Source organism: Tympanuchus pallidicinctus, unplaced genomic scaffold, assembly GCF_026119805.1.
Source record: "Tympanuchus pallidicinctus isolate F22 unplaced genomic scaffold, pur_lepc_1.0 scaffold22, whole genome shotgun sequence".
Lineage (NCBI taxonomy): Eukaryota > Metazoa > Chordata > Aves > Galliformes > Phasianidae > Tympanuchus > Tympanuchus pallidicinctus.
The window spans coordinates 14,447,416-14,474,252 of NW_026294739.1; the positions used below are offsets into that span (position 1 = coordinate 14,447,416).

The 26,837-nt window shown below is 42.0% G+C and overlaps 1 protein-coding gene across 1 annotated transcript in view; it reads left to right on the top strand.

Annotated features, from left to right (window-relative positions):
• PSMD1 (proteasome 26S subunit, non-ATPase 1) overlaps positions 1-26,026 on the top strand; it is a 61,152-nt gene extending 35,126 nt beyond the window's left edge. Inside the window, exons 17-25 of the mRNA XM_052686883.1 lie at positions 3,625-3,739; positions 6,431-6,547; positions 13,056-13,158; positions 17,445-17,614; positions 18,536-18,628; positions 20,195-20,287; positions 22,336-22,482; positions 24,839-24,993; positions 25,807-26,026. Of these exons, the coding sequence (XP_052542843.1) occupies positions 3,625-3,739; positions 6,431-6,547; positions 13,056-13,158; positions 17,445-17,614; positions 18,536-18,628; positions 20,195-20,287; positions 22,336-22,482; positions 24,839-24,985 (985 nt within the window). The 3' untranslated portion in view covers positions 24,986-24,993; positions 25,807-26,026. The remainder of the gene's footprint in view (positions 1-3,624; positions 3,740-6,430; positions 6,548-13,055; positions 13,159-17,444; positions 17,615-18,535; positions 18,629-20,194; positions 20,288-22,335; positions 22,483-24,838; positions 24,994-25,806) is intronic.
• The last annotated feature ends 811 nt before the right edge of the window (positions 26,027-26,837 follow it).

Below are 26,837 nucleotides of genomic sequence, written 5' to 3' on the forward strand. Positions count from 1 at the left end.
TACAGCGCAATATTTGTATGTTTACGAGTGTCACGTATTATATCCCAGTGATGAACATCCTCCGGAGCGAGATCAAAGCTGGGGCTGAAGCTGAGGTTGCGGGCAGTGTTAGGCAGCTGCGTTGTGCTTCTGCGAGGATTCAGAATCCTCAGTTAAGCAGTGTTTGTTTCTGTGTGGTTTTGAGAGGAGTCACTTGGTGAGTAAACCCGATAAAATGCCAGCTGTTAGGTTTTGCTGACAATTTCTCATTACTGTCTTGGTGCATCTTAATTTTTTTAAAGGTTTTGTTTATGATTTCTGAAACAAACCAAACTGTACCTTGGAGCAAGTCCTTCATCTGCAGGCCAAGTATCACAGCAGTAAAACTTCTCCTGGCATGGGCTGGAAACAAAGCTGTAGCTGGCTACTGTGCAGAAGTCCTAGGGAACAGACTTGTGAAGCTTCTTTGGCTTCTTAATTTATTTTGTTTCCTGATAACAGAAGGAATAAAGCCAGTTGTGACGAAGATTTTTTTTGGTTGTGGGTGTGGATTCATTGACTTTTATATTTCTTTGGATTACATAGGAGCAGTAGGGCAATACTCAAATGAAAATGAAGGAAACAATCAAGCACTTCTGTTGTTTTGCTGTTGAGTAAAATGTAATTGCAAAACCAGGCTGCTTGAGCAAAACCAGCATTAGGAGGAAAGGAAGGAACCGGTGCATTAAAGGTAATTTGGTTTAAAAATAGACACTGCATATCTTCCTAAGATATACAGCCCAGGTTAAAGACCTGCCTCAGGCTTTAATGTAGGAATTTGTTGGATTAAATTACTGGCCTCTGTTACAGGAAGGTCAGAACAGGGGACTACGATACGTTGCTTTGGGCCTCACAGTATATTACATATATTCCAAGTTCAGGGTTTTTGCTGTGAAATGGGAATGTCTGCTGTTGAAACTGCCCCCTGTGTGTCCGTGTCATTCCGATGTTTCACGCAAGTTACCGTCTGTTTAACCTGCAGTAACACCTGGTGACCCTACCAGTGCTAGGAGCAGCCTCTTGCTGGGTGTGACTGCTGAGAAATTCATTCGTCTTCACTACTGCTTCTCTCCTTCTCCCACCAAGGGAACATAACCACACCAGCTCACTGAGGAGCACGATGGAGGAGGTGCAGGCCTGCAGCAGGCGGCCTCAAGCAGAGGTGGTGTGGGACCTGCATGGCGCTGGTCCTGATGGAGGGGAGACTTCCTCCATCAGAGCAGAGCTGCCTCTCTTGTGCTGAAAGCAAGTCAGTGGCTCGTGTGGCTGTGCTTGCAAGGAAGGCTGAAAAACCTCGCGCTGAGGGGAGGAGAACGTGATGGTGTTTTCAGCATGTTCCTCAGTCCGATTGCCGGTTAGAAGTAATTCCACAGGAGCAAGATTGCAGGCTGGGACTGCGTAGGAGGGTGTTTCAAATTGTGCCTTTGATCACGTAACAGAACTATTTGGAGTTTTATGAATTTTATAAGTGAGCTTTGGAGCTTATATTTGCTAACCGTCTGGCAATAGCATGTAGGACTTTGTAAAGCATTTCAGCAGTAGAGCGAGCAAACATGTTACAACGTAAGCACTGATGCCAGCACTGCTTTTGTAACTGAGGTCATGTTCCTCTGATGAGTGTTTTTATGAGGCTCTTCAACTTCCTCTGCCCACTTGTGATTCTGCCTTCTCTTGTGTAATATGTGGGGAAGAACTTCTGGAAGACTGCGGAAGTGAAGGAAGTGGTGGGATCCCTTGAATAACTTCTGCTCCCACGATGGATTTACAGGAGGCCATCTGTCATTGTTTGACTGTTTTATGAGTAGATTTGAGATAAAAGCATTCAGAATAATGACCACAGATAATGCAAATCTGACTAAGAATTCTGCAATGGATTGGTGGGTGTTAAACCTGATTTTGTAATAAAATCTGTCGGAACTTCTGACCCTGAGATGCAAGGATCTGTTCAAGTTAATGATTCTATAATATCCAGCTTTCTGAGCAGGAATGTAATGATTAATTCTTCAAAGTGCATAATCACATCTTTGCCAGAAAAAAAAAATTCTCCTTTCTGACTTGCAATCATTTGCAAAAACATTTGCTGAAGAATAGCAAACAAAAAAGGTGTTGAGAATCTTTGTTCAAGAACTGAAATCTTCTGTGCAGCTGAATGCTGGGGCTCACTTGTTACAGGATTTGTGATTCCCACTCTCCACGTCAGCTTGTTTTGAGTAAACATTCAGCTATTATTTGAGCAACAGACTGATAGGTGGTTTTACGCATGCTTTTTAGGTCATACTCTGTATGTCTGCTTGCTTGTGGGACAGAATCATTTTGTGTCCCATCTCCTGAATTCTTAGCGTTCCTTGTCATGGCTGCATCTTAGTGCTTCCATCTGTTCTTCTCTTCTTGCGTATTTCTCATGTGAATGTTTTAGTAAGGAACAGAGTGCTGATGTGCTGAGCAGCCTGTGAAACCAGGGTGCTTGTGGGTCCCCTCAGCAGTGAAGTGAGGGAAGTGGTGGGATGCATGAAGCAGGGCTGGAGCCTGGGTGGGTGCTGCTGGTCTGAGCTAAGCAAGAGCAGGAGAGGGGAGTGCAAAGGGGGGTTCAGTGCTGCTTATTGGAGGAGACTATGGGGGATGTGCTGAAGTGGGAAGAGATAGTAGAGCAGAATTAAGCTGATTATCTGCACAGTGCAGAATTTCGCATAGCTGGATATGTGAGCTTGTCTTGTGTCCTCGGTCATAATGAACAAAGAAGATGCATTATTGCTTGAGATCTCCTATATCGGTTTTCTGTGGTTCAGGTATGTGTTTTACCTAACAACACTGGAGCATAATCATGTTTCTTTTTTTTTCTATGCCTTGAGTTGATTGAGTACTATGATAGGCACCTAATAATGCAACACAATGCTATAGTTCCTATGTACTACAAGTACTGTCAACAACCTCCAGCTTCCAACATAGCAAACATAAGAAGAAAAGAGCCAATACCACAAACTGACTTAGAACTGAAAGTTACAAGCTGAGAACACCTTAATTTTAATTGTATATTTTGATCTGAAATCAGCTTATAGTCAAACCAAATGGTTTGTAAGACTGGCTTTAGGATCACAGATGTGACAACTGCAGAACTAGTCTGGGCTGATGGGCAGTAAAATGCAGAAGATAACCAGATGATATGCATTTTGAAACCACTCATAATTAAATCTCCTGCAGTTTATAGTTTTCCATTTTTCTCTTTCATGAGCATGTACTTGCCAACTGCATTCCTGCATTGCTTGTGTGTCTGTGGTGTCATGAGATTGGGTAGATTTAAGAAAGTTCAGAAGGCAAATGAATACGAGACGTGCTTATTTTCATTACAGAAAATATACGTTGAGAAAAGAACATTTTAGTAGGTGACAGCTGTGTGTTGTACCTGCTGGGATGGGGAAGTTCATTAAGTTATGCACTTTTCCCTGTTCTTCTCTGGTCCCTTGTGTTTTGCTCCTCTTCTTACAGTTGAGAAATGCAAAACATACTGTGTAGAAGGACAGCTTTAAGTTTTCCTGTATCAACAGAACAAAGTCTCCAAACTTTGAAGAACAGTAGTAATAAATAACGCTTTATTTTGCCTTTCTTTAGGACTCCTGAGCAATGTCCAAGTGTGGTTTCTTTGCTGTCAGAGAGCTACAATCCCCATGTGCGCTACGGGGCTGCCATGGCTTTGGGCATCTGCTGTGCGGGCACTGGAAACAAGGTGAGGATCAGATCCTTTCACACTTTCTGTACTCTCCTTCTGTACAGATGCTTGTGCAGGAACGTCACACACAGAAATCACATTTCTTGCACATGCACACTCCTAGGCAGCTGTAGGAGAGCAGTACTACTTTAAATTTTGCTCAAACTTTCCTGAAGAGTTTTCTTGCTGTCAGTAGCCACTCAATGTTAAATGCATGTTCAGTACTTCAGAACCATTACTCCTTCCTTCATCCTTGTACAGGTCACTTTAGAGGAGGATGGGGAATGCCAGTGATAGGAAAGCAACAGCCAGCAAACCAGCTCTTTTCTTCTTCTCTGTGGTATATAAATCTCAGAAAATTCATACAGAGCCAAGTGCACTGAAATTAAGTGTGTTTTCCAGTGTATAATTCACTGTTCCTTTGAAAGTATCAGTAAGAAAGAGAGAGCTCTCACATGTGGGTGACAAGGGTCTTTCACACTACTGTAAGACAAGCATCTCTGGGATAAGCTTCCACACTCCATCCATGTGTGTATTCAGTACTAGTTCTGAATCACAGTTTTGAAATAGATGCACAGATTATATATTTGAAATTAATATTTCATGCTTCCATACCTTTGATACACCTCAAATGTATCAGTATCTCCCTTCCTCAGCCAGTATTAAACGTTACTTCTTTGGCTCTTGCACACAGTGCTCTCCAGCATGTCACTTGTTGTGAAATGCACAGAATGCTGACATGTGCTTCCTGCCATCTTTAGTACCTAAAGCATGCAGACTTGAAAGCATACTGAGAATACTATTTTTATCCAGGTTGCTTTATTCCCAAGTGGAAGGTGGAATTAAGGAGCTAATTATTTTTAACCTTCTGCATCTGACAAGTTGATTTAATTGGAAATGCTTTTAGTCGCACAAAGGAGTCTGTTTTATTTCCAGATGCTCGGTATGGTAAGGATCTAAACCATCAGATTATGCACATGCATACCTTCTGAAGCTTAGATTAGTAGGTTTTGAAAGCCTAATTATATTGGACTTTAGAAATTGGGAAGCTTTTGGTCATGGTCAATGTTCCATTATATGGTGTTCAGTGCATGCCAAAAGAATGAATGAATGAGCAACCCGTGATACCTTCAGGCAGAAGAGCTCGGCCTTCAAGATGGCTCATATGGCAAAAAGCAGTCTAAGTGAGGGCACTAGAAGTTTTTCTCAGAAATGGTGTTTTGTATGAAATCACCTTGTTTGTAAAAGCCTCACCCTGAGTGAAATACACCGAGAGGTGTGTGCTGGGATACTCATGCATTCGGTTGCTTTTGTTCATGCCCTCAGTTTGTGTGAACAGAAGAAAGCCCAAGAGACTGCCAGGTATGTCCAACTTCCGTAATGAGAAAATCACATAATGGTTTAAAAGTGCTCTTTGAGCTGCTTGTATCTTCACGTGCCGTTTCGGAGTGCTTTTAGACAGCCTCTGTGTTGCCACTGACCAAGTTTATCTATACAGCCAATGGTTATGCAAACTGCTGAGGTTTGCTCCATCTAGATCTGAAGAGTGTGGCTGGTGAGCACTGGCTAAGTACTCTGACAACTTGCTGTTGTTGACATGGATAATTTCAGTCCCTCTTGACACCTTTTCCACCTTATCAGTGAGTTGGTGCAGACACAAACTCAGACCACTGGCCAGGGCTAAACAGCAGTTCTCTGTTGAATTATCAAGCTGGAAAAGCTCACTGTGAGATGAGATGAAATGAGGGCTGCAGCTAGACAGGAAAAGAGAAAAGACAATACAGCTGAAGGGAAATTGAAGGAGGAGAGGGATCTCGTTTTGGCAGCACTGAGTTTAGAAGAGTTTTGTCATCTTGTGCAGTGTGCACTGAGGACCTTGGATGATTATAAATGAAATGGTAACTGTAGTAATTCTTTGTATGTTTAAGGCATGGCTTGCAAAGTGGCAGAACTGTAAACAGAGAATAAAGATGTTCCTGGAGAGATTATTTAGTCTGAGAAGCCAGCAAATTTCACTTGCTGATCCTGGATATCTAAGCAACATATATTACAATGGGTTCCTTATAGCTTTTCATAATCCATATTCAATATTGAAACGAATCTTTATTGGTAGATCCAAGATAGATTGTGTTCAGTTGGGCTTAGTTGGGAAGTTACTGAGTTTGGAGAAGCAGTGGAGGAGTTTGTAATGTTTTCAAAACCTGAATTTACTACGTGGATGCCTATAGGCAGCCCCACTTGATGTGGGTTTGCCATGAGTGCTTTTGTGTGATGCTGAATTTTACTGACTTTAACAATGAAGTATAAGGTCAGAAATTTGGAACTTGATTACTTTACTGTCTCATTTTCTAACCTCTGACACATTGTTTGATATCTCTGCATCATTTTTAAATGGAAAATGAAGGTAACGCTGATGCATTTTGGTTGCAAAGAAAGCACAAGCGTAATTTATGTGTGGAGATTAAGACATGCCATTGTCAATAGCTCTGATGCACTGAATTCATTTGTTGTTTATAACAACAGTTGCTGATCTATTGTCTTGTTTCTGCAGGTAGATCTTGTTCCAGCCATCACATTTTAAGTTTCCAGTTGCTTTTCTTTGAATGTATGTGTTAGCACCAATCTGTTAACCTTGAGTACAGCACTGAATCCTAGGATACTGAAAACAATATTAACTTTGTGATGTTTTTGTTTTTTTTTTTTAAATAGGAAGCAATTAATTTGCTTGAACCAATGACAAATGATCCTGTGAACTATGTACGTCAAGGAGCTCTGATTGCATCTGCCCTTATCATGATCCAGCAGACTGAGATTACCTGCCCAAAGGTAATAGTGGCATGCCTTACATACCAGCTTGCTAGGTGGGAACTGTGGTGTTGGATGTCAGGTTGTTAGTGCTCAGCCCTGAACGTAAGCATTAGCAAGAGAGTATGTGCCTCATAAAGAGCAAGAGCTGAATGCAGAGCAGGAAGCTCCGGTGTGGGCTGGAGCATGCACTTTGGAATGAGGGAGTGATGCATGGCAATAGAAATATGCCTGGTAAATGACAGCATTTTAACTTTGGATGTTACCTTAATACACACTCCTGCTTATAGAGAGTGTGCCTCACTTGTCTCAAATGTATCGAGGCCTGTAGACATGTGATTTGTGTGAGCAGGGCTGTCTAGTAAAGGTTTTTTTGTTTTTTTTTGCAGCTCAATGTGTGCTTTTCAGGTGAAACAATTTCTGCTGCCACAACTGTCTCAGTTACTTTATAGCACATGATTTTTTTTTAATGGAGCTTTTCTTTCTGCTTGGAGGGCAAAAAGGGTTGCGTGTGCTGTGTTTAGCTTTTAAAGACAGGTTGCCTTGTGAGTATATGACAGATGATAATACGCAAACATTTGTTCAGTCTGAAAGTCTGCTTTAATAGGAGCCCTGAGGTTTCACATTTCATGTTCTCTGGTGAGCAGTGAGGCTGAGCTGTAGCTGGTACTTTGCTGCTACCCTATCGTAATGGTTGCTTTTATTGCCATTGTTTCAGAAATTGAACTATAATAAAAGCAGCCACACTTTTGCTGCATTTGGATGGGGAGAAAGAGGGGGAAAGAAACCTTTTTCCATTGGAAAATTTTGCTTGGGAAAGCAAAGAAAATCCACAAATACAGGTGCTTGGGTATTTCCAAGGCACAGAATGTATGGCTGTGCTAGCAGTTGGTTCCTCTGTATTATTTAAAAATAAAAACAGAAAGGGAGTTTTTCACTGAGCATGATCTGGCAGTTGCATTATCTAAATTGTAGTTCAACTGAATAAAACAGGAGAATAGTAGAGCTCTGTAAGATCCCCTCATCTTCCAAGGTATTAAATGACTGTAACGTGAAGCTGGAAGATCCTTTCTTTGGAAAGAAACCACTTGTTTTTATCATTTCTTCCACTGGTTGGAATGCCAGCTCTGAGTATAGGAAGTTAAGTTTAATCATTCTTCTGTGCTCTTCTGTAGTGCTGGACAAATGGTGTAGCCTTCTTGTGCCCTTCCCACCCAAAAAAATAAGGATGATACTTTCTTTTGTGAAAGGATGCTGTGAGTAGTCCATCTGATGGATTGAGATGGAAGAATCCATGTCCTATCCAGAAGTGCAAATGAAAGGAGTGGTCCTTTTAGTGTGTACTAAGTCAGATTTCTTTCCCCAGAGAGTGCTGCTATCCTTAGCTTCAGAGCTCTGTGTAATACGTAGGCTTACTAAACAGGTTGTTAAAATAGTTGGCTAGCAAATAGAGGATAAGATGTACAGTCTGGAACTCGGTGCCTTGTTTAGAAATGGGGAGAGGAACTGGAAAAGCTTAATGCTAAAGCCCCATTTACGACCCAGAATGCGTTGTTACATAATGCAGATGCAGAAGGCAATTTATGACGCGGTCATAGAAATGCTGCAAACACTGAAAACATGGCAGCCAAAATCCTACAAGATATAAACTAATAAGGAATCCTTGAAATAACCTGGTAATTTAGGAACTGAGCACAAAATGTATCAATTTTATTTCTTTTGAAGGAAGTTAGCTGTAGATACCGTGATTTCTTGCTCAAAATTACAAGGAATATGGTGAGGAATATGCTGCCCATGACATTATTTATTATCCTCGTTTCTATGAGAAACGTTTTAGAGCTCTCTGCCAGCCTGAAGAAAAATTGCTCTGATGTGAAAAGGTGGAGTTCAGATAACTGGCCATTTTTGGGTTACGGTGACGTGTTTTAATCTGATTAGGTTTCTAAACTGCATGACGGAGCAATTGGTAGATAAGCAGCTAACAGGCGGCGCTCCTTGGGTTTCACGTCCCACAAAGTGTGTTTGTGGTCTTTGTGGGGTTATCGAGAAGCTAAATTTTACATTTAGACAACTTCATATCATTGTCTCACTGCTACTAAATGCTCTGAGACGCTTGGCACGCAGGAGAGCGATTTAGTAAAGGTTAGATTTAGTAAAGGAGTCTGACTGCCTTCCTGTCATTACTTCTGCATTTGGTACTGCCTGTTTCTGGTAGCCTTCATGTGAGCAGTGTGCTTTGGGTTCAAAAGACTTGAGATTCTCTGGTGCTAATTGGAGATGAAGACAGGAGCAAATGGAGTCATTGCCCTGCTTTATCCATCTTAGACATTTGGCATTAATTCTACTTCAAGCATTTTCTCTTCCCTTCCTTCAGATTGGAATCTGAAGCATGGAGAATAACAGGAACCTTTCTCTCAAACGTGCTGTTATCTTACTTTCCTTTTCAAGTTGAGCTCATCAAATAAGCTACTCATCTGCCTTTATTTCTCACTTTATTTTCCTCAGATCCTAGTGCAGAATCACTAACACCAGCAGTCCCACCTTGGAACTGGTTGGGGCTGCAATTACAAAGTGCATTCAGTACTTCTGCATTGATACAGGAAGGTTTTCAAGAAGGAAGAAATACAACTTCAGAGTTTTGAGCTACACGTTGCAGTGCTGAAATAATAGCAATAAGTGGAGATTTAATAATCAAATTATTTTAATTCACTGTTTCATCTTTTTATTTGTCATCTTCTCAGTTGCACTTATTATTTAAACAAATTGAGGTTATCTGAGTGATGTATTTAATAAAGAAATAATTGAACTTGCAAGTTTCTGAAGTGCCCCGAAGGATGTCAGGTGCTGTGTAAAGCTGACTGTGTCTCTTTGGAGCTGAAACTCAGATTCCTCTGTAAGCAGCCAGCGTGGCTTTTCCTGTCCTCTGCTGATACGTTTCAGAACCATATTAGTGTAGGATGTAGAATAACAAGTTTATTTTGTGAAATGGAATCCTGAATTATAGATATGATGAGATCACTGTAACAGAAATCAATGGCAACATTGTTATGCATTTGTGACCAGCAGGGCAATTAAGACAGCAATTTGGGAGGCATGCTACTTGTCCTAACATCTTGTATTGGATTTATTGGATTTCCTTTTGCTGTTTGTGCGTTGGGGCAATGATCTTTATGGGATAAGAAGATAATGAACAAGATGGAGTATTTTTCTTCCCTTCTTCTTTGATCATCTTGGCCTATTTTCTCTTAAGATGTAAGGAAACCAGGACCTGATATTTCTTTCTTTTTTCTAACTGAAATGCTACGTCTTGCTAGGATGCAAAAATGTTTTCTGCAGTACTCTGGCAGCACCTTTTTAGCTTTCCTTCACAGAAGCCTGTTGCTGTTGGATGCTTGCACATGCTGTATGCTCTTACATAGTTTGTAGCAATCACATCTGGAACAGCTTCCGCTTTCAAAGATGGATAGAGAGAGCACACAAGCAGTTTAAATATTCTTTTATTAGAAATGGATTCTTATCCTTCAGAATTTGCACTTGCAGTAAGCATCGCACACATTGGCTATCACAGTTTCCATTAGTGAGCAGTTAATAAAACAGAGGCTGTATTAACAGACCCACGGGCTTTGAATGCATGATGTTGACTGGTGGAGGGAGAAGTGGTAAACAACCTATTTAAATGTTAAATAATACGAGTCCCTCGAGCTTGTGGTAGGAAATGGTGCTGCATCATTCCCATGCCTTAAAGCCTGTGTTCTTTCCCCTGTGTTTCTAAGGTTGTACATTTGGCTTAATTTGAAATCAGCAGCATGCAGTTTTGACCAGCATTAATTGTCAAAATGGTGTGTGGCATCTTTCTTAGGAAAGATGAAATGAATCACTGCCTGTGTTTTAGTATTCCTCCAACAAGTTGGCCAAATAAATTTGTTGATAGCATTTCCAAATACTGCGCAGTTTTGAAAGTACTTGAAGATTTTGAGGGAGAAACAGACCTTGCGAATTTGACAACATATTAAACAAATCAGTTCAGTAATGTGGGATGTGCTCATTGCTGAGATTTGAAGGGAGAACAACAGCAGATTAAAGGACCACGCCAGGTAAACCCTGACATGTTTCACATCAACTGCTTTACAAACTATTGTCTGTTGACATCGAGCCATTCTGTAGGAAGTGACTGCCACAACCGTGAAGGCAGAGCTCAGATTCTGTCTGTACCTGCTTTGCTTTCCTCACGGGCTGCATGAGGATGGTACTTCCCTACAGCTAAACCTGCCAAAGCAGGGTTTCCTCAATTTCGAGGAAGGTTTTACAGCTGGGAGCTGATCCAATTAAGAATGCCTGATGCTGTGAAGTGTTTACCTATAGGGACGGCCTGAAACAGTGTGCAGACCTGCTGTTCATTCTAGCGTTGGGTCAGTTGTTGGATATAGGTTTGCCCAGTGCATAAAGCCAGGCGGGGTGCTCTCCCACCCTGTCATAAAAGATTTGTTACTGCTGCTGTTAAAGTAAAACTTCCAAAGGGAGCACACTGTCCTGGTATGTTTTTTGGAGTTGTTCATAGGTGTACAGAGTTTATCTGAAAGCGGAGCTGTTGCTGTGTCAGTACATATTTTGTACTTTGCAAGCAGAGTAGAATGACTGTTTCTGATTCTAGCTGTTCAACACATGTTCGTGACAGCCTGCCCTGCACTGATTTCCCCACTCCACCCTTTCACATCAGTCCCTTGCAGACAGAATGGTTGGGTTGGAGGGGACCTCGAAGCTCACCCAGCCCCACTCCCTGCCATGGGGTGGCTGCCCCCCCAGGTGAGACCTGAGGGTTCGTGGTGGCACTGATGCTGGCTCTGCCCTGGTATCTGTGAGCAGGAGCTGCAGAGAGGCGCCCGCCACGCTGCGAGTGCTTCTCCATCAGACTGCCGACGCCAGCATGAACATCAGCAGACCTGCTCAACATCTCCTCACCTCACCCAGCATTTTGTTCTCTGAAGATTTGATTACTGTGCAAATTCCAGATTACAGTTCACTGAATGAGTGGTTTTTTAGAGCTTTGTAAAATCCTACTGTTTTTATAAATATTCTGAGCCCAGAAGCTGCACCCAGGCTTAGAAGAACGATGTGCTCTAAACAAAGGCACTGCAATCCTGCTGTTCAGCAAAGCCAGACTAACGATTTATGTGTTGCTTCTTTGTCTCTCAAATAATATCCGAAGGCTTTGGTCCTCCCAGCTTGCACGTGGTTGCCCATGTTGCTCTGGGAGGAGCAGGCAGGGCATGCTGTGCCTCTGCAGCTGTGAGTATGAGCAGGGAGGGAAAATAACACTGTGAGTTCAAAGAGGTATTTTTCCAATGTACCACAGGTCAAGCTTAAGAAACAAAGTATTTATATTAAATGTGTAAACCTCAGTGTAAGTGTTAATAAATAAACATTGTGAGAGCATGAAAAAAGCTTAAATAGAGCAAGGCAGTGAGCAGAGCTGGTTCATTGCATCCAGTGAAACCCGGTATTGTGTGAGCATATCTCCCTGTTACCCACCTGTACGTGTGGCTACCTTGAGAAGTTCAGCCACCTCCCTTTGGTGATGCTACCACCTTGTAACTAAAAGCTTCTTAATGCAAAGGGGATCTGGCAAATAGAGAGCTAATAACAGGCAGCAATTCTGCTGCCACTGTTTCAGGGTAGCTAGTCTGGTGCTTTGTGTTTCTGATGGCTTCAGGTCAAAGTTTGCCTTGTCTGTGACTGTAGTTGTAGGATTTCCTGGTCAGCTTTTTCAAGTGATAAAAAATCACTTCAACTGTGGTGTTGCTCATATGTATATCAAAAGATATGTTCTTAATTTTTGATTGAGCTGCGTATATTCCTGGATGTGATGCTGTTCCATCTCTTAAACACTGAGTGAACTTAAGGAAAGATGAGGCTGTTTGAAGCAATGACAGTGGCACAAGAAAAGGTTCAGCAATTTCCCTTATTAATGCTCACTTAGAACATGGTAGTAAACGTACTGTGATTATCTGTTACATTATTCAGTATTTTCATTAATGATTTTCACATAAAGGTATGAGTTTCCTAGCAAAATCTGCTGGTGACGCACCATAAGGGCATTATCCATACAGCAGAAATATTGTTCAGGAAAACTGGAATAAGTTTAAGGTTTTCAGCAGTAGAAATAGGAGGAAATTTAATAAAGCTCAGTGTCACGCAAACCTAAGAATGTGTAGGAGATGCAGCAAACTCATTGGTTGGTCTCTTATTTCATTGATGCTCCAGAGATTCTCAGGCAATTCCCGAAGGCCTGTAATGTGGTTTGGAAATGCAGACACTCATAAAATGATTTTTAAATATTCAGGATAGATGTGCAAGTGGGGAACACCTTTTTAATTAATTATTAGACTTGTATCACCCACAATTAAAAGCGCTGTAGAGTGGATGTTCTTCCACTATGCAGAAATCCAGGATGCTTCCCATAAAGACAGAATATTTGACTCATGTTTTTTGTGTCAGTTTTATGATTTCTCTTTCTTTTTCTCCCATTCAGGTCAGCCAGTTCAGACAACTCTATTCCAAAGTGATCAATGATAAGCACGATGATGTTATGGCCAAGTTTGGAGCGATCCTGGCACAAGGCATTTTGGATGCAGGTAATTTCCCAAACATCTAAAGCAGCAACTCTTCTTAAACTCATAGTTGTAATAACAATTTCACTTGGGAGATAAGGTGCTGGCTTTATGTATGTTATATAATAGCAGCATGAAATCTCTAATTGCAACTAATTTTATTTAATTGAAGAAAGAAACCCTGCTTTGTAGTTCCAGGTCACAGAGGCTACCTTTTTCTAGAGTAGGGAATGTTTCACGAGTGTGAATGTCTCAACATTGAACAGGGGTAGGATTCTGTAAAGGGTGATGGTCTTTCTCTAGGGCAGAATTGCAGGGCCTATTAGGGAAAGTTTCTGTAAGCAAAGAGGGCAAACAATGTTTTGTTTTCAATTTTTCCTTCTGCTGGAGTTAAGACGTACAGTGCTGTGTGTCAATACTACCTGCTTTCCAAGTCTTTCACTGCTGTCCTATGCATCCAAACACAGTCTGTCCCAGATGGTCTCTTGCACTGTGGGCTTCCCTGGCCACAGAGTTCTTTGCTCCTGTTCCCTGTGGTAGGTAGAAACAAGCTGCTCTTCTGCATGCTCGGAAGTCAGGATTAGTCCTGAAGTCACATCAGCAAAGAAGTCTAGTGTATCGTATCTGTCCCTGTGGCCTGGCTGAAGCACAGCACCAAGCACTGTTATTAGTATCTGTATGAAGTTACCACATTGCCAGCCCATGTACATGGGGGAAGAAAACACAGGGCTGCCTGCACCTGTCTGCGTGGAAGCAGATGTGTTCCTGGCATGCATGTGGCAGTCAGGCTGCTCCGTGCTTCATGACTGGGCTACAGAGAAAGAAACATGGATCACCTCCATTAATTTCACCTTGCTTCCCAGGTACCTCTGCTGGAACTCAAATTTACCAGTCTTTTTGACTGGTCTTTTTGTTACTGTAATTTTGATCATTCCCATATTCAGATCGTGTTACTGGGAAGCATGAGCCCAGCTGGCTCCAAACCTCTCAGCTCTACAGACCAGTTTTGAATTCTTTAAGATTAAATCATAAAAATGCAGCTAAACCCTTTTTTGCTTCATATGTCACATGGGTCCTATAATGGTTTAGAAACCATAAACGCTCAATTTTAGTAAACTGCACGTGAATCTGTGCCAACTTCTCAACTCTTTGCATCTTCCTGTGCTGCTGGAGCAAGGCTGTGAACTTCCCTTTCATTAGAGTGTCTTAAAAGAAAAATTCTTTTCTCTCTCCCATCCAACTACAAGTGATTATCTGAACAATGAGCTATCAAATTTAATTATCACTACTAGAAGGAAAAGATTGTTTGTATTATCTGCTGTGGTCAGGGTTATTGAGATTGCATTTGAGGGTTTTTTTGCAGAGGAAGTAGAAAAGTATAATTCTCATTCGATGACAGGCTTTGATTAAAAGTGCAAGATTTCCAGTGTGCAGCTGGGACATGATGCACTGGAGGTGGGCTTTGTGCTCTGACAAAGAGGCAGCCTTCGGACATGCTTTCATGGTGATTTCATTTGATCATTGTCTAATTGTTAAGGTCCAGCTGCTACTTTTTTACAATATTAAAACAAGAAAAATGTAGGCATTCTAAATTTAGTGTATTATTTTTCCCCAAAAACCTTAGAACTTTCATAATTCACATACAGACACGCTCTCTTGATTCAGACTGATGAATACCTTTCTGTTCCTCACAGAAATAAGATGCCTTGTTTTCTGGAATATGTAGAAGTACATGTGAGCTATAAAAGGGATGTGGTGATTTAACCAGATGTCAGCATTTGACAAATTTGGAAACTGTTTTGCTCTCTGAACTGTACATATCTTCTCCGATTCTCTGATGCTGCATTTCTCAATCGATGAGAAAAGGAACGGTGGTCAGCATGCAAATATTTAGGCAGTATATCTGGAAAAATTCTTTTCTCTGTATTAAGGAAAGGTTTCCTTAGGGACTGAATGGAAGCAGCTGTTGGCAGTGCGAAGATGTACATCCTGGATTCAGTGGTATTAGAGACAATTTTAGCAAAGGATGGAAAAGGAGTCATCTTCCAAGTGACAGAGGAAGGAGTTGCCCCTTGAAATACGCGTCTCACACAACATGTTATGTTTGAGCTGTTAAATACTTTAGTACAGAAGATAAACATTTGTTTTGTAGGTCAAGGAATGATTATTTGAAAAGAGGATGCAGTGTAAATTGGGATTGGAAACTGGTTTCCAAGATCTAACAAAGCATCTAATGAGTATGGTGCTGTGGTGCTGTTCTGAGCTGCACTGCCAGAAATACCCCCAGCAAAGTGTGTGCTATCAGAAAAGCTGTCAAAGGAAAGAAGTTTGTAGAATTGAGTGATGAGCGTGACAAAAGTGCTCTCACAATTACAAGCCATGAATGAATTTATCAAAGTATAAAAATTATCAGCACCTGCTTTTTGTGCTCCTGCTTTTGTTACCATTAAGCCAGTAAATCCTTGTAGCCTTCAGAACAGGCCCTTGGCTTCTGATAAATCTTGATATAGTAGCAGTGTGAATTTTGGAAAATGGACGTTACAGCACCACCCTACAAAAGCTGTGCTTTGAGGGTCTGTTTGGATAGTTGATTGGGGTTGGTTGGTTGGTTGGTTTTTGAGGTATCGTGTCACAGCATCCATCCAAAGATTGGGCACGTGTTCCCTTCCAGGTTGGTAGGCCTGCAGCTTAATTGTGAAGATAGTTCCCAGTTATGCAGTGTTTCTCCACTTTTCCTGCTCCTCACAAAACCCTGGGAGTGAGGGTGGTCTGCTTGCATGTAAACCAGCAGGAAGTAGCAGCATGACAGCAATATGACTTCTGTTAATCATCCAGGAAATTCCAGGAATGGGATGATGTAATTCTGAAGGTTAAAAATAAATTGGATAAAAATTCCAAAAGTTTGATAAAGTAGTTAAGCTGCTGTGCAACATCCACTGGACTGCTTTACCTACAATATCTGTAGATTACTCACCTGGCCCTCATATAGTGATGTAATGAAGAAACATTCAAAGTAAAGGTAGAGGAGAAGACCAGAGATTTAAGTGTGCTGTGTTTGACATGATTAAGAATAACACAAGATCTCAGCAGTGCCTCATTAATGTTGCAAATTCAAATACAAGTGTGAGAGTGGTGCTGGAGAAGTTAATGAAAAGCAGAGCAAATGTGGAAGGGGTGAAAGTAGAAGTCATATTATTATCTTTCTTCAAATAGGAGCTTGGAAGGAGTTTTGTAGTCAAACAGCAGGAGATCTATTGCTATCTCAAAAGGAACAGCAGTATATCCTATGTATCTATAGGGGGACATCAAAATCCTCTGTCTTCTGCTGTTTCTCCCAGGACTAATTGACATATAAGTAAGATAACTGTGTCATTCAGGGCTTTCATTAATTTTGGTAACTGCTGCCTACTACAGATCGCTGCGTGTGCACAGCAAAGGAATGCTGCTCCAGGTTGGGATTTTTCAGCCACAAAGTGCCTGAGTCTGGAAGTTTGGGCGTTTGTATTTTAACCAAGTTAGCCTTCCTGCACTTGGGCATGTCAGCGGTAATGGACTTGCCTGGTGCTCTCTTCAGCTCAATTCACTGTGCTCCTCAGAAGACTGAAGATCAGATTAACACTTTTTCACACTGTCTGCAAGCCCAATCTTTCAGTTTGGTTTCTAGCTGGATGTTTCTGCACTGTATCAACATATGGAGTTGTTTTGGTCTCTGCTTTGCAAGTACAAACCTAAGACTTGGTTGTCTGGCAGAGATTTAATTTTGTTGCAAAGACTGCAGGAGCTTGTCTCTTTGCTGCATAGATTAATAGCCTCTAGAAGGAGCTTTTGAAGTTGTTGCTGTTTACATTTTTTTCTACTGAGATGTGTAGAATAAAACTGTAGGCATATTTCATCTGAATAATAGGCCGTTCAAGGAGGCAGGCAGAAAAGTTTCTCTATGGAGTGTTTTATCTGTGCTGTTTTCCTTGCGGTTCATCGATACGCTGTGTTTTGGAAAATAGTTATGATGGTTTGCCTGTTTGGTCCCTCTACCTTCTGAACTGTACCATCTCCTGGCAAAACAAACACAGAAGGGCTCTATTCATTGATTTTTTGGTGATACTAAGCAGCTGTACGGAGATAGATAGGAGTAGTTACACTGCTCACATCTTTCACTGTCAAAGGTGAGATCACAGAGGGGAAAGCTGACAGCATTACGGCTTGGCTCACACTGTGTTAATTGCTTTCACAGCAGCTGTTTCATTCCAGCATCCTCATGGGATACCCAGGGATGCATCAGCTCAAGTGATGTCATTTCTGATTATTTCCAGGGGGACATAATGTGACTATTTCACTGCAGTCAAGGACGGGACACACTCACATGCCTTCTGTGGTGGGAGTTCTGGTCTTCACCCAGTTTTGGTTCTGGTTCCCTCTGAGTCACTTCTTATCACTGGCTTTCACCCCAACATGTGTCATCGGCCTTAACAAGGATCTTAAGGTATGTAATGTGTGGAGAAAAAAGCACAGTAATGGCTTGGAAGACTTGAGTGCCCTGAGAGAGAGATGCATGTTTGCACTGGTTTTCTTTGAGTACCTCTAGCTTGTGAGCACCAGAAATGGTGCAAACTGGAGGCCTGAAAAGCAGGCAAAAATAATGGAGCTGGTGGAAGCAATATAGGTAGGAGAGTTGTAAAGAGCGGGCTTTGACCCCTTCATCTCCCCGTCCCTTGGTTTCCAGGGCATCCAAATGATTGATTGTGGGCAAGATCATTATATAACTGAGATTGAATGTGTTGTGGGCTGCACCATACCCAGCTTGCTTCTTCAGAGCAGTCCTTGGTCTCTTCTTAGTCCGTGATGTGTCATAAAGGAAGGGAGATGAGAACTCGCTCTCAGAATTTGAATGGGATGTCAGAGGGTGCTTTCTGGCCTTGCTTAAGTAGATAAGAGTAAGACAATGTGCAGAATTGGTTGCCCACTCCCAACAAGTGCTGTCCTTTTGCCAGGAGTGACTGTCAGGCAGTGCTTAGTCTGATCTAGCATGCACTAAAAAATCTTCACTTAGGTCTTAAACCAATTTTGTGCTAATATGAGGAGGCACAGCAATAACATCGAAACCACAAAAGCATTGAAACAATGAAAACAAAGCATGGTGTGAATAGCATGGAGTGGATGGAGGAGGCTAGGAGAGCTTGCCAGAGTCGAATTATAGAATAATTGAATAACACTGTTCTAGTTGAACTGTTGCCACTGATAACAGTTTCTCTGCTTCCGGAGGGGGAGAAAGGGAAGCCTGTATTCTTTAGAGGATCTGCGTTTGTCTCTGCTGGAAGGAAAATTCAGCTAAAGTAATTACTATGCTGTGGACCTTTTTCTCTGCTTTTTGTCTCTAACAATTTTTTTTGACTGTTTGTTTTAGATGCCAAAAGTCCAGTACAAGTCCAACTGTAAGCCGTCCACGTTTGCCTACCCCCCACCTCTGGAGGTACCAAAGGAAAAGGAGAAAGAAAAGGTATTTGGACTAGCTCTCAGCAATGTAAAGACCAACTCCTTCTCCCTCCTAGTATAAACATTGACTTTGGTGGCACTAGCAGGGAATTTGAAGAGCAAAAGAAAAATTGGCAGTTGCTGTTGTCTCTGAAAGAGAATTCTAGCTATTTTTTCCTGCTGAGCTTGGGACTTTATGGCATAAAGCTGCTGTGCTACTGAGTTGCTGGAACCTCCCTTATCTCCAGTGGTCAAGCAGAAACTTTGATTTTAAATCTTTTTTTTTTTTTTTTTTCTGATGTCCTACTGATTTATGTATCATATGTGTGCAGCTCCAAGCACAACAGTGTTCCTGTCTGTGGTGTGGGCTCCAAACTACAGCTGCAGTACAAACACTGAGAATACTAAGGGAGATAAAGCTCAAGTAGTACCATGTGGAAGGACAGAAGTGTACTTGGTCTCAGGGCAGTGGGACCATGTACTAAAATATGAGTGATGAGACCCATGGATCTCAAAAAGATAAGTGTGAAACTGAGAACACCTAGAGATGTAGAAAGGGATGACTAGCAGAACAACAGTGGAAGCAATTTGTCTCCTGGCAAAAATTAAGCCTTGGAGCAGACCACAGCAACAGGTGAAGCAGCCCTGAGGGAGCAATTGCAGCAGTGGAGACCTCTGGTACATCATGCTAATGAATGACACTGTGTGAAAATGGTGTAACGTTTTGTCAGAATGGAATGATGGGCAGGACAAATTTCCATGCTGCCAAGGAACCCAAAACTGAGCTCTTACCAAAAGGCAAAGTTTACTGCTCATAGCTGCATTCTCACCTTTGAATAGGGTATGAATTGGATGAGTCTGTTCTTATAAACTTCCTTGGCCAAAATGAAAACATACCATGAATCCACATTCAGCCTGGAAACTGTCTCCAGCAACATGACAAATACTATTGCTCCATTCCTCTGAGGAAGTTACTTACAGGGACAGTTACTGTAGACAGAAGTGGGGAGACATGCTGAATTCTTCTATAAACTGTTGCTTCTGGATACTTCCTAGCTCAGAAATGCTGAATTTCCATGAGGGCTCATCCACAGCACATTATGTGTATATGTATGTGTACATTATCTGCTTCTTGAAGTCAGTGAGAAACAGAGCTGTCTGTTTAGAAGAGTGGAGCTGCTTTTTAGATTGTTCTGAAGACTTTCTATACACATGGTTATTTACCACAGAGACCATGGCAAAAGATTTTTCCCAACAACAAGAATTCCCCTAGTTGTTCTGTTAAAAATACATCAGCAAAAATCTCATGTAGAGACCCAAATAGTAATAATTAATCCCTAAATCAGGAAGTTTGTCCTTCCTCATATATGACTGTACCCCATCTACATTCATGTATCTGTGCCATTTATTTGCTGTCATGGTGGCCTGTTTGTCTCTAAAAGAGAACAATGCATAGAGTGTGATATTTATCTTATTGATGCCTGCACTGAGAACTGACCTAGCATTGGCTTCCCTTTGTTTCCTTGCTGGAGGGAGTGATGCACAACATAGTGTTGCAGTCCTACTCACTGTCCTCTGTTGATATATCCAGGTTTCCACTGCTGTGCTGTCCATCACTGCAAAAGCCAAGAAGAAGGAAAAGGAGAAGGAGAAAGAAAAGAAGGAAGAAGAAAAGATGGAAGTGGTGGGTGTAAACATTGAAACTTTTGTGTCTTCTTCCTCCATCTTCTAAAAAGTGTGGAAAGTGTGTCAGGAAAGCTGGTGCTCACTTAACAATGTCCCTGCTGTGACCTGCATTACAGTCAGTTCTGAGCGTAACATTAATGCACGTTTCAGTGCAGTTATGCTATTAGCATCTTGTGTGTGTGTGCTGTTAAAAGCAACAGGCTATATTACTTAGGAATCCACTATTTCTGAGAAATAAAGCTTCCTTGTAAGTAACTGAGTTCCTTCAAGACAAAAGCTTATTCTGACAGATGTATGTGCCTTCAGCTGCATGAACCTTTAATGCATTATTTCACTGCATTTGCTTAATCAGCTGTTCTGACACGTTTGCCTTTTTGACAGCAGTCTCTTAGGCACTTTGCTCATCTATCAAAACGTTTATCTGTGTCCAGCTTAGGGCCAGCTGAGATTTGAGCACAGGATCTGGCCACTGCTCAGCAGTTGTGGTGATGGCTTTGGTCCTCTCTCAGCTCATAGCTCTAACACTGTAACTCTTCATCAGTGAGGAAAGTGTCACCCTGGAACAAGCTGAGGAGTGCAAAAATAGCTAGATAATGAGTTCTTGGTGGTTTCTGTAATTTGGAAGATAAGTGGCAGCTAATATTTTTGATGATTCTTGACAAGGAACAGTTCCTTTTGTGCCCACCTGACAGCTGCAAAAATGCAAAGAATAACTGTAACTGGAGAATGTGTTCAGTAGAAACCTTTCTGATTCCAGTTTAACATCCATGTAAGAGAGGCAGCATGGTGAGGGACTTTGGGCCTCTTTCTATTTAAGAAGAAATACACAAATAGTACATGAAAGGAGTGTGGCATAAGATCAAAGGTGTATTTGTAAAATATCTGTCCTGGATCTGCTTAAGTATTGGCCATATTGTAGGCATTGACCTTCATACAGATGGCTCAGAAAATGAATCATCTCATGTGCAGGTGGAATTTGTGATTTTTCTTTTTGCTCCTTTATCAGTGTTTCCTTGTCATCAAACATTGCCTTTTCTTTGAATTATTCTTACAGCACTATAGACTAAGCAAAATGTGCTGAGCAGATGAATGTTTCTTCCAAAAGTTTTGCAACCTACGGTTAAATAAAGGTGTTGAGAGGAAGCAAAGTATTGGAAGGGATTTGTGTGTCACGTCTGTCTACGCTGTGCTGTCTAAAAAGAATTGTTTTGGCTAAATAAAGCAGAAGAACAGGGATAGCAAAAAGGGAGCTTGCTGCCACCTACTGTGTTCGCGTCCAGTGTTTTGCAGTTGTCCAAATGTTTTAGTGCTAAAATTGCTCTCCTGTTTTCCTCATATGCCTGTTATGTGGTAGTCATCCATAACTTCCAAGAACATGCACAGCCACGAGCAGTAACTGTGACAGAAATTCTGCTGTTACAAGAATTCCTGGGCCGTGCGTGTGGTGACAGTCCTGATAATTTCCTATTGGTTGTCTCCATCTTTTTTCTACAGTCCTTTTTGTTTGCAACTCGCAGATGATCCTGAGCAATGGGGAAATTATGTTCCATGTTGTTACGTATATAAATGCTGCTGTATTTTTTCCTCCTGAGCTTTGGCCTCCAGCCGCTGAGTCAGTGGTGGAGGAGCTCCTAGCTGCAGTTCCCCAGGGAGTCTCTGGGGTGGAGTCGTTTTGGTTGAGCTGCTGTCACTGCCCACAGTGTGAAAGGTCACTGATGGTTTTATAGCAGTGAAAATGCAATGGCAATCTTTAGAAATTTCCATATGCTCAGTAATGATATTAAAGAATCTTAAGTTGTGAACAAAAGTGGTGAGTTTAAGTGTAGTATGGGCAAGTCACAGGTAAACTGTTCCACTACCACCTCTTGTTGAACCTGCTTTCACCTGCAGTCACGAGGGAGACATTGCCTTTGGGGAGTACTTAGATCCACTCTGGCATTGCTTGTGCCAGCTGATTGATGCATCAAGTTGTCCCTTACCCTCCTGAATTTGGAAGGAGTTAGAGGCTGCTGTTAAAACCATGTTGATGTTCTCCTCCTGCTGCAGGATGAGACTGAAAAGAAGGATGAAAAAGAAAAGAAGAAAGAGCCTGAGCCCAATTTCCAGCTTTTGGACAACCCAGCAAGAGTCATGCCTGCTCAGCTCAAAGTTCTTACGATGACAGAGAGCTGCCGATATCAGCCTTTCAAACCAGTAAGTGTCCCACTCCAGGTCTGTGTGCTTGACACCCCCTGTGCTGGGCTTATGTATTAGGACCTTGAAGCTCTGCATGTACTTGAAAGTCCCACTCACACGTGGTGCACCACTGTAATCTGTTCTAGAGATTTATGACTGCACTGCTGCTATATTTCTGCTCTGTCCAAATGATCACATGCAGTTGTAGCTGGGGGAGAAACCAGAGCTGCTACAACCCGTTTCATTGTGTTGATGCTGCTTTATCTTTATTTTTCTTCTTTTTCTTTCTTCACGTGCTGTAACCTGGAAACCAGTCAGACACACTCTGTATTAATGACATTGCTGGATACATAAACACTGAGAAATGGCTTTTCCAATGAGCTGAAAAGTTGAACAGACTCGTTGTCAAATCAGTATAGAAAAAAAAAGCGTCAGTCTTATGCTGGAGTGTTATTATTTGAAGTAGGGTTTATAACAGAAATGTTTGATTTTTTTTAATTAAACAGATTTCTTATTTGGTTACACATGATGTTAGAAAAGGGCCTCCATCTCCTGTTAACACAGACAAAACCACAGCATGTGATTGTCAGATAAAGATGATGACATTTGCCCAAGCAATCTAATAGGTTTGCTCCTGGCCTCTGAGACTCCTGAAACAAATTCTTCTGGCTTTTATTTTTGTCCAACACATAATAACATCCTCCACTATTCCCTTTTGCAGAATTGTGCATGGGAAAACTTTATTCAGAAATAGTAGTGTTGGTTTTTTTTCCTAGGAAAATATTTGTGTTTTTAATACATGTATTTCCTGGAATTCCATCAGCATATCGGAATCCTCTGTGCATCATCCCCTTCCAAGGCACCCATGTTTTAGCAGATCTCTTGAAGGATCTTTCTGTTTCTATCTTTCAAAAAGAAAGGACCCAACTAGTATTTGGTTTGCTATGCAGTCCAACAAGCGTCCACTCATGCAGCTGAAGCTTCAAAAGAAGGTGAATCCTAATGCAGAACTGGTTAGTAAGGGTGGTGCAGTTTCCTCACTTTAACTCCTCCCAAAAAAACCAGAAGAGTATTTTTTTTGCTGGGATCAGTGTGTGTAACCAAGGAGGGTCTTGAAATTGAGATGTTTAGGAGGTTTGCACTGCTTTGGGAAATGCCAGAACAAAAAGACTCTTTGAAATATGTTTATAGCCTGGATTCCTGATGTGGTTCATGCTCTGATCCCAGCCAGGCATGACACAGCACTGCCTCTTCGCACCTCGTGTTTCAGTACTTGAGATGCAAAGATTTGTTTTAGCCTTAAAGGATGATTGGTTGTGACCTTTGTAATTAATTCACCTTGTTTTATGAGGTTCTGCTAATAGGATTCCTCAGTCAGTGGAAGCTGGTGATCAGATTAGTCTCTGTTTCAGATAGCCTCCTGGGAGGCTGCTATAGAGAGAAGCTTCACTAGGCTTTGTTGCCCTTACGATGAGCCTTATAAAGCTATTATGGTTCAATTAGTTTTCAAGTGGAAAGTGCCAGACTGAGCCTGGGGTAAAGCTGTGAATCCAGATGCCATTTTCTATCAAACTGAGACATAGATAATGGCAATATAAAAAGCAGCCTGGATAAGCTTTTTCTGTTCCATCCCCTTATCAGGCAGGGGGCTGGGTGGATGTCGGATGCTTTCCTTTCTGAAACTTCTCCTTTTTCTGGCAAAGTTGCACCTTTGGCATAGACACAGTCAGCAGAGAATGAGCACATACAGTGCTGCTTCTGACATGCAATGTTGAGGTGAAGGCCACCAGCAGGGACTCTTTACATGTCTCCTTCACGTATGAACAGTTGGGAGAAAGGATCTGCTTTGCTTTTTTGTTCTTTTCCTAGATAGCACTGACTAATTCTTAAATGAGCCTAGCATTGCAGAGAAGCAGAGCTGTATAAATCATTACGTCCATCTATGTATGTAGGAACACAAATGAAGCCAGGGCTTTGCTTACTCTGTTCTCTTTGCAGAGGCAGACATGTGAATGGCTCTTGCCTCCACTAAGACTTCCAGCAGTCTGTAAGTGTTTGGCCCAGGTATTCAGTGAGCTCTTAATGTGGGGTGCAAACAAGTAAGGAAGTGTAAATTACCATGCATCAGTCTGACCAAATATGAGCTCTGCTTCTTATGCAACTGATTTTTGTCCCTGCTCGCACAGGGTTTCAGTCTGATGTAACTTGCAGCTAGCTAGTCATGGTCCTTTTCCTTTGGTGTGAGTTGAGCATTCATTCCTGCTGATGAGGAACCTGAGGTGTTTCATATGGCCTAGGTAAGACTGTGGCCATAAACACTCCACCACAAGGCACAGGCAAGCAGCTTCTAATGCTCATTGTACTTGTGCTACAGCTTTCCATTGGTGGCATCATCATTCTGAAGGACACCAGTGAGGATATGGAGGAGCTGGTCGAACCTGTGGCAGCTCACGGTCCAAAGATCGAAGAAGAGGAGCAGGAACCTGAACCTCCAGAGCCCTTTGAGTACATTGATGATTAAGACATGAGGTACAATACAGTATGCACTTTTATGAATCCCCAGTAAGGTAAAAACTTCTTTGGATTAACTGAAGCAGTTACCAGCATCCAGCACTCTTGTTTTAAATCTTTTGTTCTGCGTTAGATTCAGAAACGTTTGAAGAGTTTGGAAGCAGTAGGAGAGGAAGCCCAGTGTTCTGGATAAGGCCTTATACAGTTGTACTGGATCTGGTCTCTAAGCACGGAGGCCCAGCTGCTCATAAATAGAACATCCCTGGGCAGAGTCTGAGCAGAAATGAAGGGTCACAGACAGCAGCTGAGCTGGAAATAATCAGCTAGTGAAGAATGATCCCAGAGGGGCAAGTGGTTTATATAACACAGCTGTCATCTACTTGACCTCGGTGTGGAAGAACTGGTCAAAAGAGAATAGTGCTGCTCTGCTGACTTGCTTTGTGTTCCCAGCAGTTCTTAGCAGAATTTAATGATAGTTCAGTCATGAGCTCGCTGGTGCTCTCTGAGTCTCATCATAATCGTCCTTGTATATCTGTTCCAGGCAGTGAATGGTGCAGTTCTCGGGTCTCCTGGTTAAAGTGCCTCAGCTCGTGTGCAGGTTTCTCACTGAGAGGCAGAAGTTCAGTCTAGTTATTTCCAGATACGGGCTGGCATGTTCCAGTGTTCCCAAGAGCAAAGATTATGCACATGAATTGGTGGATGGGCAGGAAAGCAGACTTGCTTCTACAAATGTTGCGTCATTGGCAGACTGGGGTGAATGTGTGGGGCCAACCACAAAAAGGCACAGTTAAATATGCTTGCTTTTCTGGTCTCTCTCTCCCTCTTCTCCAGGATCACGTCCTCCAAAGAAGACACTATGCTTGATATCAGAAAGACAGACGTGAAGACCTTCCTATGGAGATCTGCTGTTCAGTGCATGCAGCCCCAATCTGTGCTGAGCTAAAGCTGATAGTCCGTGTTTTATGGTTGAAGAACAGATATATGCTATTTAGTGTACTCTTTCACAAAACCTTGTTTTCAAATAAATATATTAAAAACTCTTGACAGAAAACATGATACTTGGAGGGAAAAAAGAAAAAGGAAAGGCTAGCAAGTGCTCTTCTGTTCAGCCTGAACCTTGGATATTATACTCAAGTCATGTAGAGTTAATTGAAATTTCTGCATCTCTCTGCTTTCTGTAGCATTCCCTTAGGCTGACCAAGGTCATTAGCTGAAGTCTGGCCCAGCCACAGCACTGCTACAACAGAGATGGAAGATCTCTACCTGCCAGCAGCTTTCTTAGATTAGTTCTGCTTCCAAAATATCTCTGTATACTGACTTTGCACTGATCTTCGTCCTTGCTCATCTTAGTTTTCCTGTGTCAGTGTGGGGCTGTCAGAAGAGCTGTGGATATCAGTGGTGGGGAAATTGAGGCACATTTCTCTTGAGAATCCCTTTTGTGTGTTCTTTCGCTGCTTTCACCAAATATGAACAAAATAGCCAATGTGAGCAGGCAGCTAGAAAAGCATTGCAAGCTCAGATGGGGTGAATCCAGACATACAAATCGTAACACTGATGTACATCGTGAGCCAAGGGGGAATTTACAGTCAGGGGTATGGAATGAGCAGAAGTCACAAGGAAAGAATGCAGCTTAAGGGTTCACTGTGGGACCAGCCAGGCCTTCACCTGAGGGGCTGTAACGCTTCACAGGTTGTATCACCAGTGAGCCAGAAACTGCAGCCCTGGCCAGCTGTAAGCCGGCTGCTGGACTGTGCCGCTTCACTTGAAACAGCACGTAAATGGCATGAGGTTTTTGTTGTATGTATGTGGGAGTATCTTGCTACATGTGAACATGCTGCAAACTCACGTGTATCGGTAGAAAT